This window comes from Myotis yumanensis, unplaced genomic scaffold (genome assembly GCF_028538775.1).
Source record: "Myotis yumanensis isolate MYYU_CA2020_CCGP unplaced genomic scaffold, mMyoYum1.0.hap1 SCAF_3, whole genome shotgun sequence".
NCBI classification, from domain to species: Eukaryota; Metazoa; Chordata; class Mammalia; order Chiroptera; family Vespertilionidae; genus Myotis; species Myotis yumanensis.
In genome coordinates, this window is record NW_027223754.1 from 116,684,145 (window position 1) to 116,696,149 (window position 12,005).

Sequence of the window (12,005 nt, forward strand, 5' to 3'; positions counted from 1 at the left end):
AGCAGAGCCCCATTTCACACCACATCAGCATACGGTCTTAAGAGAGAAGGCCACGAGACAAGTCCCACTTAATTCAAAAACAGAGGACTTCGGGGGCCAGGAAGCTGATAGCGCATCATTAGAAATTACAAAATGGCAGATAAACTGGGTAAATATCAACAGTAAGAACAGAAAAAGAAAGCAAGAATGCAGTGCAGTGAAAAATTGTTTTCTTGAACAGAAGAAATGTGTTTAGCCAAAAAGAAAGACCATGGTGCAATATGGAAGGGCCTTCCTGCTTTCTCTGAGTGCACAGTCATAGGCGAAACTCTGAAAGGGATGGAGACTGTATATTAGTTGACGGAGCTCAGACAGACAGAGGCCTTTGTGAGGGGGCACGGGGACTTGTAAAGGTCACAGCTGCACAAAATGGTGTTAGTAAGGGAGGTGCTCCTGGCCCGGTTACAGGACACGTGGTCAGTATGGGGGCTGCACATCCTCTCATGATGGCGAAAGCAGGGTGGGCAGCCTGAGGACGGCAATGCAGAGAGCAAAACGACAAACCCTCTGGGCGCTCTGTCCTCTTTCGTGCTCCCTGCCTGTTCCAGTGTCCTGGCATCACTCATAAACTCAATGCCCATTTTCCTCCTCTCCCACTCTTCTTTTCTTGTTCTGACTTTTCTCACGTGTATCTGCTGGCTTCGGGTAGGACTCAGCTTGTGTTTCTCTCTCTGAAGGAAACAGGCAGACACACAAGGGGATGTGGAGGAGCAGGGGAAACACCAACTGAACTTGGATCTTGGAATCAGACAGTAGCTTCCCTTAACTGGAGCATCTCAGACACAGAAAAAGCTCTCCATGTGACGAGAGACTGCCCCCCGCCCCAATTGCAGTGTAATAATAATAATTCACTTTTCCTTCTCTAACGGCAGTATAAATTCTATATTATGATGTGCATATGATTCTATCTTTTGAACTATACAAACTGCTGGCAAGTAAGTTAAAAACATTTTTAATGGGGGAACAACCTAGCATATTTTCACAACGTAAATACCTAAAACCCTGGAGTCCTTGGTGATGTATGTTTGACTCTGTATGTGACTATGTCATACGCTATGTGTACAATTTCTAAAGGAAACAAAGTGATCTGGAAAAATATAGAGCACTTCTCATGAGATGGGGAGCCAGAAATTATAAATATTCTGGAATAATGTAGAGTGCTGTCCTTATAACTACCTTTGTGACACAGCCAAAAGGAGTCAATATAAAGGAGGATAACCAGACTGGTGAGTGAATAAAGGAACAGGCAGTGAATGTCTGAATTCGAGAATTACAGCAGGAGGGCTGTGGAGGGCAGGACTTGGAAGGAGGGTGGGCAGGACAGAGGACTGGTTTAAGAGTGAAGGCTCATTTAAAGGGGAGCCCAGTGGCTGGAGGAGAGGTGAGGAGTGGGGTGACTGATGGAGACAGAGACCCCCATGCGGGAAGGTAGAAATCAGCTACAGAGACACACACCAATGTGGAGATGAGAGGACTGGTCTTGTGACCTCCTGTTACAGGAGAGAGAACTGGTAGGAGTGAGATGATATGGAAACAGGAAGAAGTGTAAGCAGTGGAGACGTGGTGGGAGAAACCAGGGACTCCCAGGGTTTTGTGGGTGGACAGGTGGGCAGAGTCAGAGCTGTAATACAGGGCCTGGAAGAGGATGAGAAATAGCTCAAGGACAGCTGGGCGTGGAGGTCTCACTCTCCCAGATCATAGTGAAGAGAGCTGGGGGGAAGCATTTAATCAATTTTCATCCCGAATTTACACTTAAAATCAAACCACTGCTGATAATCTACAGAGAGAGCAAAAATGTATCATTAGTGTATATGAACCATTTTTATGTACAAAATATATTACTTATATGAACAGTTTTATTATATACAAGCCATACAACTTAATATTCAAAATTTCCTCAGTTATTTAAAAACCGTGATTCTAAATAATACTTAAAATATGAATACAAAACATTAAAAAGTCAAAAGGCAAAAAGTATAGAGCATGATTCCAATTGTGTAAAAAACATATACATCTTTACAGAAAAAAGACAAAAGGGGGGAAAGTACACTAAAATGCAGATAGTGGTTTTTCTGGATAATAGGATTATGGATAATATTTTAATGTTTTCTGTAATTTCCAAATATAAAAAATTACTTTATAATAAGAAAAAGTGATACACTTTAGTGAAATAAAAAATTTCTAAATTAATTTAAGGGATGTAATCCAAGTACAATATTAATTATAATCTACTTTTCTGGTACATGCATATAGTGAGAGGCCATGAAAAACAGTATGAGACAAAAGGAAATTCTAAAGAAACGAAACTGATTAATCTATTTGCTTTTTGAAAAAGAAGTAAAGATATATCTAAAAATATAAAAATTCAGATACTAAATCATCTGCATAATTTTATACTCAGCATGAAGCAATCTAATCTCAGATGTTAGAATGAGCATCAACCATTCAACTGAGGGATTAAAAAATCATTTTTTTTTATCTGTACATATTGAAATAAGAGTGCACACAGAGTATTATAAAATAAAGTATATGTTTTGCATGAGTAAACAATACAACTAAATTAGCTGGAAAAAAAACCAACAAAAAGCAAACGGACATATTGGGAGCGCTCAGATTTAAGTGCTTCTCCCATCCAAAGAACTATGCGTAGAATTGTCGACAAAAACAAACTGACATAAAGATCCAACCTTGAGACTAGAGCTCAGTTAAAGCTCTAATAATTCTCTAATATTTAGCAGATAACAACTTCTACAGAAAAATTACCTAGAACTTGCCTCATATCCAACCAATGACTTATAGCCCTTCTGGGGCAGGAACATTCACAGTCCCTGTAACTACCAAATGTTAAGCAGCTTCTGTATGCAGTCTGTGCTAAGCACTGAAATTATAAAGACAAAATTTATTTTAAAAGGACACAGATCGAAGGCCAGGTCCAGGTTGTTGCTGTTTTTGAAACATCCTTCAATCACATAGGAATTCTCTGTTTGGATTTTTAAATGCTGCTGGAAGACTTAGAGAGATTATGCAAATGCAAGACAACAACTTTACAAGAGCAGAAATAGGAAATTAAACCGTAAGTTAAAATTGACTGGTTAGTCCCTGTTGTTTAATGAATCCTTTCTGTGACGAATGTGACTTATTGATCGCATCATTCACACCTGAAAGAAATATTTTTACTTAATTGCTAACATAATTTTAAAGTAAACACCAACAGAATTCTCCTGAAATCAGAGCACATAAGATTAGTGAACTGAAAAAATAAATACCTTTTGCTCGTCACTTTTTACAAAGGTCACCAAAAAGCGCAAAGAAATTATTCCTTGACCACATCAATTACTACCTACCAATCGTTTTGATATCAAATAGCAAAAGAAATTCAACTCTAAGCTAAAGAGTAAGACAAAGGATTAAATGATTAAAGTAAAATGTAAGTCATTGGCAGTCATTAAGCCCAAATTCAGAATCCATGTTAACACACTACATACCTAGATTAACTGAACAAGAAAGTAAGTCAGAGATATGAAAAATCATACAATGTGACCCAATGCAAAATAAAACTACTTTAAAATATTATTTCAAAATTCATGTATATATATAAAATTTATTTTTAAGAAAAGATGTGAAACATTCTGTGGCCTTATAAACACCAAAGCTACTATTACCAGTCATGTCCAAGGAATAAATAAAATGAAGCACTACTCAGAGGCATTACTGCGCGCGCACACACACACACACACACACACACACCTAGTATCTGGGGACAGGGATCCCTCGGAAGACGCTCCGTGGTACACACTCTGAGACAACCTGTTGTCGGGTCTGAGCTCTTTGTCATATGCCATCATATTCCACTCCTGGCGCCTGTTTCTGGCTTTTCTAACCTTTTTCACCTCACGGGTTGTGCCATCTATACGCTTTTGCTCCTGAAGTCCAAGAAAAGAAAGCAAGCATGCCGAGACAGGAGAGAAAGGACAACAGGTTAAATGCAGTTATAATGCTCAGGACATAAGCATGATGTGCAGATAATGTTAGAAAATTCTAACACAGTGCCTACTCTTACCCAACACAGACCCCCCAAAGGTAACAAATACTTAACTATTTAACCCAAATAAATGAAAATTACTCTGCTGCAACTACCAGAATTACTATCATTTTTAGTAACCAATTTTCATCTTACTAGGCATTTAGCTTATTTTAAATATACTATACCTTTTAGATCTATATTATACAGATGAAATGTCAGATGGCACCATTCAGAGAAATCATTTCCCACCCCTATACAATTTTGACTGGCTTGTTAACATGCAATCTTTCAAAAAAAATTCAAAATGTTCTATTTCCAGTTTCTAAAAGAAATATTTAAGCTAATCCTGCAATGAGCCAAACCCAAAACAAAAATAAGGTACGAACTTACCTTCCCATACAAAGACTCATTCTTGTCCCCGCCCTACTTTGCCAGCAAAAATGTATCCAATAAATAGTTGTCCTACATGGGTACTTCTTTAAAGGCAAGAACAATTTATTTCTGTTGTTTATATATTTTTCCCATTTCCCTCATTAAATTTTATGATCTCTAAGGACAAGAACTATGTGCCTCTAAGTTCTACACTCCTCTTACAGTCCCTCCACACGTCATTTACCTAGGGTGCACACTCAATCAATGCTGACTAAATGATCAAATCCAGTGAGCTTACAGGGCATGCTGTCTCAAACATGCCAGGCATCGATGATACAAAAGGAAAACAACAACAAGACGGGTGTCTGCCCTCATGGAGCTTGCAGTCCGGGGGGGGGGGGGGGGGGGGGGCGGGGGGGGGGGAGCCTACAACATCACAGAAATAAATGTATAATTATAAAATGTAGTAAAACATAAATGCACTATGTGTAGAATGCTGTCTAGGCTGGAAGTCAGGGACAGCGTCCAGGAGTGAGTGGGAGGAGGACCTACGTGTGACTGGCATGGATTGCAGGGAGCCCGTCAGAGCAGGTAAGAGGGGACAGAGTGGGCATGGGCTCCCAGGAGGAGGAAGAGCACCACTTAGGAGAAACAAAAGGTGAGAGGCAAATGAAGGTTAATGGCCCCAAAGAGCTGAAAGGTAAGCAAGACCTTAAAGCAGTGATGGCAAACCTATGACATGCGTGTCAGAGGTGACAAGCGAACTCATTTTTTTTTGGTTGATTTTTCTTTGTTAAATAGCATTTAAATATATAAAATAAATATCAAAAATATAAGTCTTTGTTTTACTATGGTTGCAAATATCAAAAAAATTCTATATGTGACACGGCACCAGAGTTAAGTTAGGGTTTTTCAAAATGCTGACACGCCGAGCTCAAAAGGTTCGCCATCACTGCCTTAAAGGCTACGTTAAAAATGTTGTTCTTTATCCCAAGAATAGTGGGAAAGCACTGATGAATAAGAAGGGATGGGCTGACATACTGAAGAAGAGGCATTTGAAAAGATCCCTCTAGGCTGGGGAGCACAGACTGAAGGAGAAAGGTAGAAAGCTATTCAGGTGGTCTAGTGAGGACGGTAGGCGGCTCATGGTGGTAGTGAAGACACAATGACTAGACTGCTTTTGGGTAAAAAGGAGGTACAGACAATGTGTTGGCAAAGAAGGTAAACATGAAATCCACAGAACATATATAAAGGGTTAATAAAGATGAAAAGATGTGTAATGCAAATTAGATTTTTTGGAGGAAAGGAGGGCTCATAAAAAAAAAATAATATCCAGGACTGGAGGAGGCCTGTTAAGAGTATAGACTGGTTCAGTGTTTTAAGGGTCAGGAGCAATTAGATGATATCTTTCAAAATTTAAACCTCATATTCGACTTCTATGAATTTGCTCTGAAGAATATCTGCACATGAGTACAGAGATATTTACTACAGTATTGTAAATAGTAACAATTTAGAAACAACCTAAATATTCATTACTCTAGTAATGGGCAAATAGTTTATGATAACTATTAAAATGCTACATAACTTCATAAAAAGAATGAAGTACATCTTCAATTATGGCAATATATGTGTATGTCTGTGTGTATAAGTTGTGTGTGGTACAATTCTATGCATATAAAAATACTTTGTGAAATGTATATGCATATATTTATGAATAACTGAAAAAAAATCTAAATCTAAAAATATGCGTGCCAAGCTGCTAAATGTTAACGTAGTTATGCCCATGGAAGAAAAACATATCCCCAATTTACTTTGGTGTAATTTGAGCATTTCACAACCTGCATGTATTGTTTGTATACTTAAAACACACACAAACAACAAAAAAAACCCACTACCACCAACAACAACAAAAAGGAGGGAGATTTCAATGGATCCTAATACACATCCTAATTAAGAACCACTGTATTAAATTAATTAGACTATCCCCCTTACTTTTAAGAGATGAATGCTGACATATTTAGAGACTGTTATAATAACTCTCTTTGCAATAGTTCAGCCTCCAAATTTACCCATCAACATGCACACAACACACACACAGAAACCACATATGACAAAATGTTAACAGTGAAGCATCTATGCTCCAACTACACTGGCCTACGTTCAAATCTCTAGAAAATGCCAAACTGTTCCCTAGACCAGAATGATCTTAGCTACTTCGGAAGCATCCCGCCTCCTCTGCCCTCCACTCCTTCAGCACCCTCTCACCTACATGTGCTCGCACATGTGCCCACGAGCACACCTGCACCCACACAATGACTTGAGCTAACTTCCATCCATGGTTGGATCTGTGAAAGGTACCCCGAGGCTGTCCTTGACACTCCACTTCCTCCTCACTGTCATCCCCACCTTGTCATCTCACTCCCAGAACACCATACTTCCTCATAACACTTACCAGCATTGTAACTGCATACTTCCAACTACATATTTATTTGCATAATTTAAAAAATGTTTTTAATGGATTTCACACCCAAATTTTCTAAACAACTTTTTCCTTCATATAGACTTGTCAATTCCAAATTGAAAGTGACTTGCTTCCCAGAAACCCTAGAGGATTTCCAGAATGAAGGATATCTTGCCTCATTTTCTGCTCCTATATAAAGGAGATTTGTATTACAATTTCTAATTTCTTTCCCTCTTTATGAGTTCCAGAGGGCTGCATGATTATTTAATGCTTGTTTCCCCCACTCTATTGTAATCTCCATGAGGTGGCAATTCTGTCATTTTCACCACTGTTTATCCAGCATTAAAAGACTTCTTTTTTTTAAAAGAGAATCTTAGAAGCATTGAACAGACTGTTGAATCTCAGAAGGAAAGCAGGGTGGGGGTAGGGAGGGAAGCGATCAACCAAAGAACTTGTATGCATATATGCATAACCCAGGGACACAGACAATATAGGGTGGTGAAGGCCTGGGGTGGGAGCAGGGGAGGGCTAGAAAGGGTCAGTGAGGGAAAAAGGGGACATATGTAATACTTTCAACAATAAAGATAAAAAACATAATCATTATATAAATGAATGAATAAAAAATCCTTCACAGAATTTTATGTGTTTGAGCAATGTGGAATGAGACAAAACTGCCAAGGAAATGATACTAAATTTGATGATACAATAATCATATGTAGATTAAGACTTTTCCCCTGAAGAACACTGGTGAAAAATTAAATATTTTTGCCAAAAGTATCACTGAGAAGGGAAACCTAGAAGGTAATTTAAAAGGACTTTTGCCTGGTTACTATCAAGAGGTGTGGGGATTAAGACCAACATGACTAAGTATCTGTTTTTTTCTTTCCCAGACAGTGGGATCTTCCTTTTTCCCACTTGAATACTTTGTAGTTTCTTAGCTTGAATAATCCTCCACTTGAGTACTCAGCAACTCTCCCAAGATTTCCCAGTTAATCCCAACCCATGAGCACAAGAAAAGAGGAAAGCAAGCCTTTGGAATTCTCTCCTAGAATTCAGTGGTAACATCTTATACTTACAGTCTGCAAATTGTTATCATGTACTCTGTTGTAAATCCTAGTTTCAAATTCTCTTCCATCTCAAATTGTCGCTCCTATTGAGCTAAGACACCTAAATGCCTCAACATCTTAAGACCTCGAACCCACAAAAAGGTAAGCATTTCTCTTAAAGCACTCTATTATTTGTCAAGCAAACCAGAGGGTCATTTTTAAAAAACATAGCTTACATATAAAAAGTCTTAGCAAATATTATCCTTTGGAGAATTAACTCTTCTCAGTGGCTTAAACCTAATTTCTGGGCCCCAAAGGAACAATTTTCAAAATATAAGTCCTCACACCTGCAGAGAGTGAGCTTGTCCCTCCAAGAGTGCTCACAACCTTCAGACGGTGCTGCGCAACCTTCAGACTTGCAGTGACCTTGCCTACCCCTACCCACCAAAGGAGTCTCACGTCCAGTAAATACCATCTTCTGAACTTGCCGATCACACACTTTTCAATCCAATATGAACAGCTCACTAAAGCATTAATTACAGCTAGGTGGCAATCCAGTTATGAAGAAAGCTTTAAAATGATGGAAGCAAATAATTATTTCTGATATGGAATATTGACTACATTATGAAATTTGAAAGAACAGGAGAAAAGTTCTAAAACATGGTTAAAAACAAAACTGGAATTTTAGCCACTACTTTTGTGAAGCAAAGCAAGTGTTAGAGAATAAATCAAGAGTATTTACAGAAAAATAGTATTACTGTGTTAGACGGACTTATCTGTATCTTCCTGTATAAACTATAATCTCTAAAAAACCTTCATCACTAAAGCCAACATCTCAATCATTCAAGTAAAGAATTTACTTATTTCTTTCCAAACAAGAATCCATTTACACATTTGTATGCACAGTTCCCCTGATGGAATTATTTACCTTTTGACGCCTTTTCTCTTTCCTTTTGTCTTCTGTGTCCTGTAGCATTTTTTCTTTCCAGAGGTCAAAGAAATAGGAAGGATCAGTATAGAACTTCAGCCCATCCTTTTTATCATCTCTATAAACCAAGATATTACAAGTCGGGGAGGGGGGCGGGGGAAGACTGTTAGATATCTTCATATGGGAATAACATAATTCACTTTTTTTTGAGAGAGAGAGAGAAACATCGATGTGAGAGAAACACATTGACTGGTTTCCTCCTGCACATGCTCCGACCAGGGCTGGGAATGGAGCCTGCAACCTAGGTATGTGCCCTTAACCAGAATTGAACCTGGGACCCTTCAGTCTGTGGGCCAACACTCTTTTCAACGAGCCAAACCTAATTCACTTTTAACTCATGAGATTATAGCATCTGCAGGGGGCATTTTAACTGTCCTATACATTATTAAGTTTCTCAGATTTCCTTACTTAAAAAAAAGTGTAAATATTTAAGAACATAAAGGTTTTCTAGAATAATTAGGTAAAAAGTACTTTTGCAAATTTAGATTTAAATATAGAAAAGTGTTCCTAAAAATCACAATATGGCTCAGAAACAGTAATATTCAATACCTCAATTACTTTAGGAAATGTTCTGTTTATTCCAACAGGGGGCTATATACACAGAAACAGATGAATTCTTTATACACACACACATTTACTTTTACTCTGGAGTGTCGATGTTATGAGGATAAAGATTAGTAAGTACTTTGTCCCCTTTGCTCAATCAGTTTTGCCCAATATCTAAAAATTCACGTAGGAAAAAAGAAAAACATTCATAGTGTGTAAATGTGACTAAGAAAAACAGTAATGAAATATTTTTAAAGTGGAAGTAACCAACAAAGAAAAATCACTTGTAGTCATTTCATTTTCAAGCACTGCCCTTATTACTATGGTCTAGAGAGAATATTTCAAGTCTTTGTATAAGTTATTCATTAAAATAATGCAGCCAACATGTTTTCAAAGTATAATATAAATCAATAAGAAATCTAAAACTAATCATGGTATGAAGTAAATACTCTAGTCTATCATGCTTTAAAAGTGTCTGGCCTATAGATTACCTTCAAGAGGAAGAAAAACACATTTCATATCAGTATTTCACTAAGTCATTTAAGGCACGGAGAGGAAGCAAGAATTAGTGAAATAAGTATAGGAAAGAGTTTATGCCCAAATAGTCAAAGAAAGCTAAGTGAATTATTCAAGGGGCAAAGCCGTCTGTCCTTGCACCTCCTGCTCTGCCATGTCCTGTAATCTCCTCATCAAATGAAAAAGGCCTCGTTCCTCTGAGGGCTACTCTGGCCCCTCTCTGAAAACCACTAACAAACCAGGGCACTGTACTCTACACTTTAACCTCAGACTACTTACAATCCTTTCTTTTCCAAATTTCTAACTGATAAGCAATGTGCAGTAAGAGATTTCATTAAAAACATTATTGTGAAAAACATGTTTCCCTACCAGACCTTCAATATAGATAACAATATAGAAAATTTGAGCATGAACTTGCTGCAAAATTTAAGATGTACAATAAATTCACATCTTAAAAGAATGAAGCTAATACTTAAATGAGGTCAGAAACTCACATAAGTAAACAAATATTAACCTTGACATAAAAATATAAGCAGAAATGTCCTATGTTCATAGAACTAAACATTTGATTTTTCAGTCACATTGTATTTCTCATATATTAACTGTGTTAGGACAGTGTCATACTTAAGCTCAAATGCAAAGTTTGTGCTTTACATACCCCAAATATTACTGTACTGAGCAAAAAAGAAAACAGAGAATTCAGGGACATGGACTAAGCAGTGGTTCTCAACCTTCCTAATGCCGCGACCCTTTAATGCAGTTCCTCATGTTGTGGTGACCCCCAACCATAAAATTATTTTCGTTGCTACTTCATAACGGTAATTTTGCTACTGTTATGAATCATTATGTAAATATCTGATATGCAGGATGTATTTTCATTGTTCACGACTCACAGGTTGAGAACCGCTGGACTATAGTGTGGTGATTATAGGGAAGGGGAGGAGGAGGAGAAGTGGACATGAAAAAATTAAATTTAAAAATTTTTATAAAGTAGATTTGAATTGGTGCTGCTATTCTTAAACACACTATTAAAAAGTCATGGAGATTTTTATTTTCCATAAAACTGAATACACACATACAATATATATATATGTGTCAATTTGTTTTTTATGCAATTAAAATTTTTAGATCATCACAAATATTTCATCTTGATCCTAATTATTCACATATAAGTGTAAGTGGTTAGTTGAGCACAAGCACAATTACAAGTTAAAACTTCAGCTTACAATACCACTATTTACATATATCATTAATTTTAAATAAGTGTGCTAAAGCCTCCAGAAAAGTATCCTTGTTCCTTAGAAAAATGTGGCATCTTGCTCCTCTCCCATCAGTGTTTCCATGGGCTCTCACATTTTTTTTTTTGAGAGAACCTTTCTCCCCTTCCTGAAAGAAAGGGATGTCATGGGAACTGCTGCTTTACCAACAGAGCTATAGGTCCAAACTGGGACTCTTGGACCATGAGAAGGTACAGGAATTCAGACCAAGAAAAACTCTGGGCATCCCTGAGGACCAATGGCCCATGAAGGCAGTAAAAAGAAGCTAAAAACTCACTGAAATCTGAAAGGCCTGCGTAGGACTATCACCCACAGGGCTAATCCTGGGGCAGTGAGGGCCACCCCCCACCACCATCTGCTCATCAGAGGCTGAAGGAATGAGCTCCACAGAAGGTAAAAAGATGGGAGAGGAACTTGATGTGCAATGAGAAAGCATATGAAAAAAGGGAGACAGACAAAAAAGTGACAGGAAATGTGGAAAGAAAGCACCGATGTGATGGGAGGTAGTACAGGTGTTGTAAAAAGCATAGTTTCTTAATGTTAATTTTTTGCACTATTTATTTTTCATTCTTTTTCTTGGAAGTCTGGTCCTGATAATGTGTCCTACCATTTTACAATAACAGAAAGTTAATTTGTTGACTATATTTTCACTCCTGAAAATCCCAAATGCTGCAGAATACATTTTTCTAAATTAAACAACAAATGTCTCTGCAGTGCTGACGTGCTGAGACGGCTA

General features: G+C 37.7%; 1 protein-coding gene across 3 annotated transcripts in view; it reads right to left on the reverse strand.

The window, feature by feature from the left end:
* Positions 1-12,005, reverse strand: part of WASF3 (WASP family member 3) — a 159,444-nt gene that overhangs the window by 7,302 nt on the left and 140,137 nt on the right. For 2 of the 3 annotated variants that reach the window (XM_070409437.1, XM_070409435.1), the window contains 2 exons: positions 8,871-8,988; positions 3,787-3,962 (listed from right to left, as the gene is read on the reverse strand). In XM_070409437.1, coding sequence (XP_070265538.1) covers positions 3,787-3,962; positions 8,871-8,988 — 294 coding nt within the window. Of the gene's footprint in view, positions 1-543; positions 711-3,786; positions 3,963-8,870; positions 8,989-12,005 lie in introns of all 3 variants that reach the window. The other variant, XM_070409436.1, reaches the window with a different exon arrangement.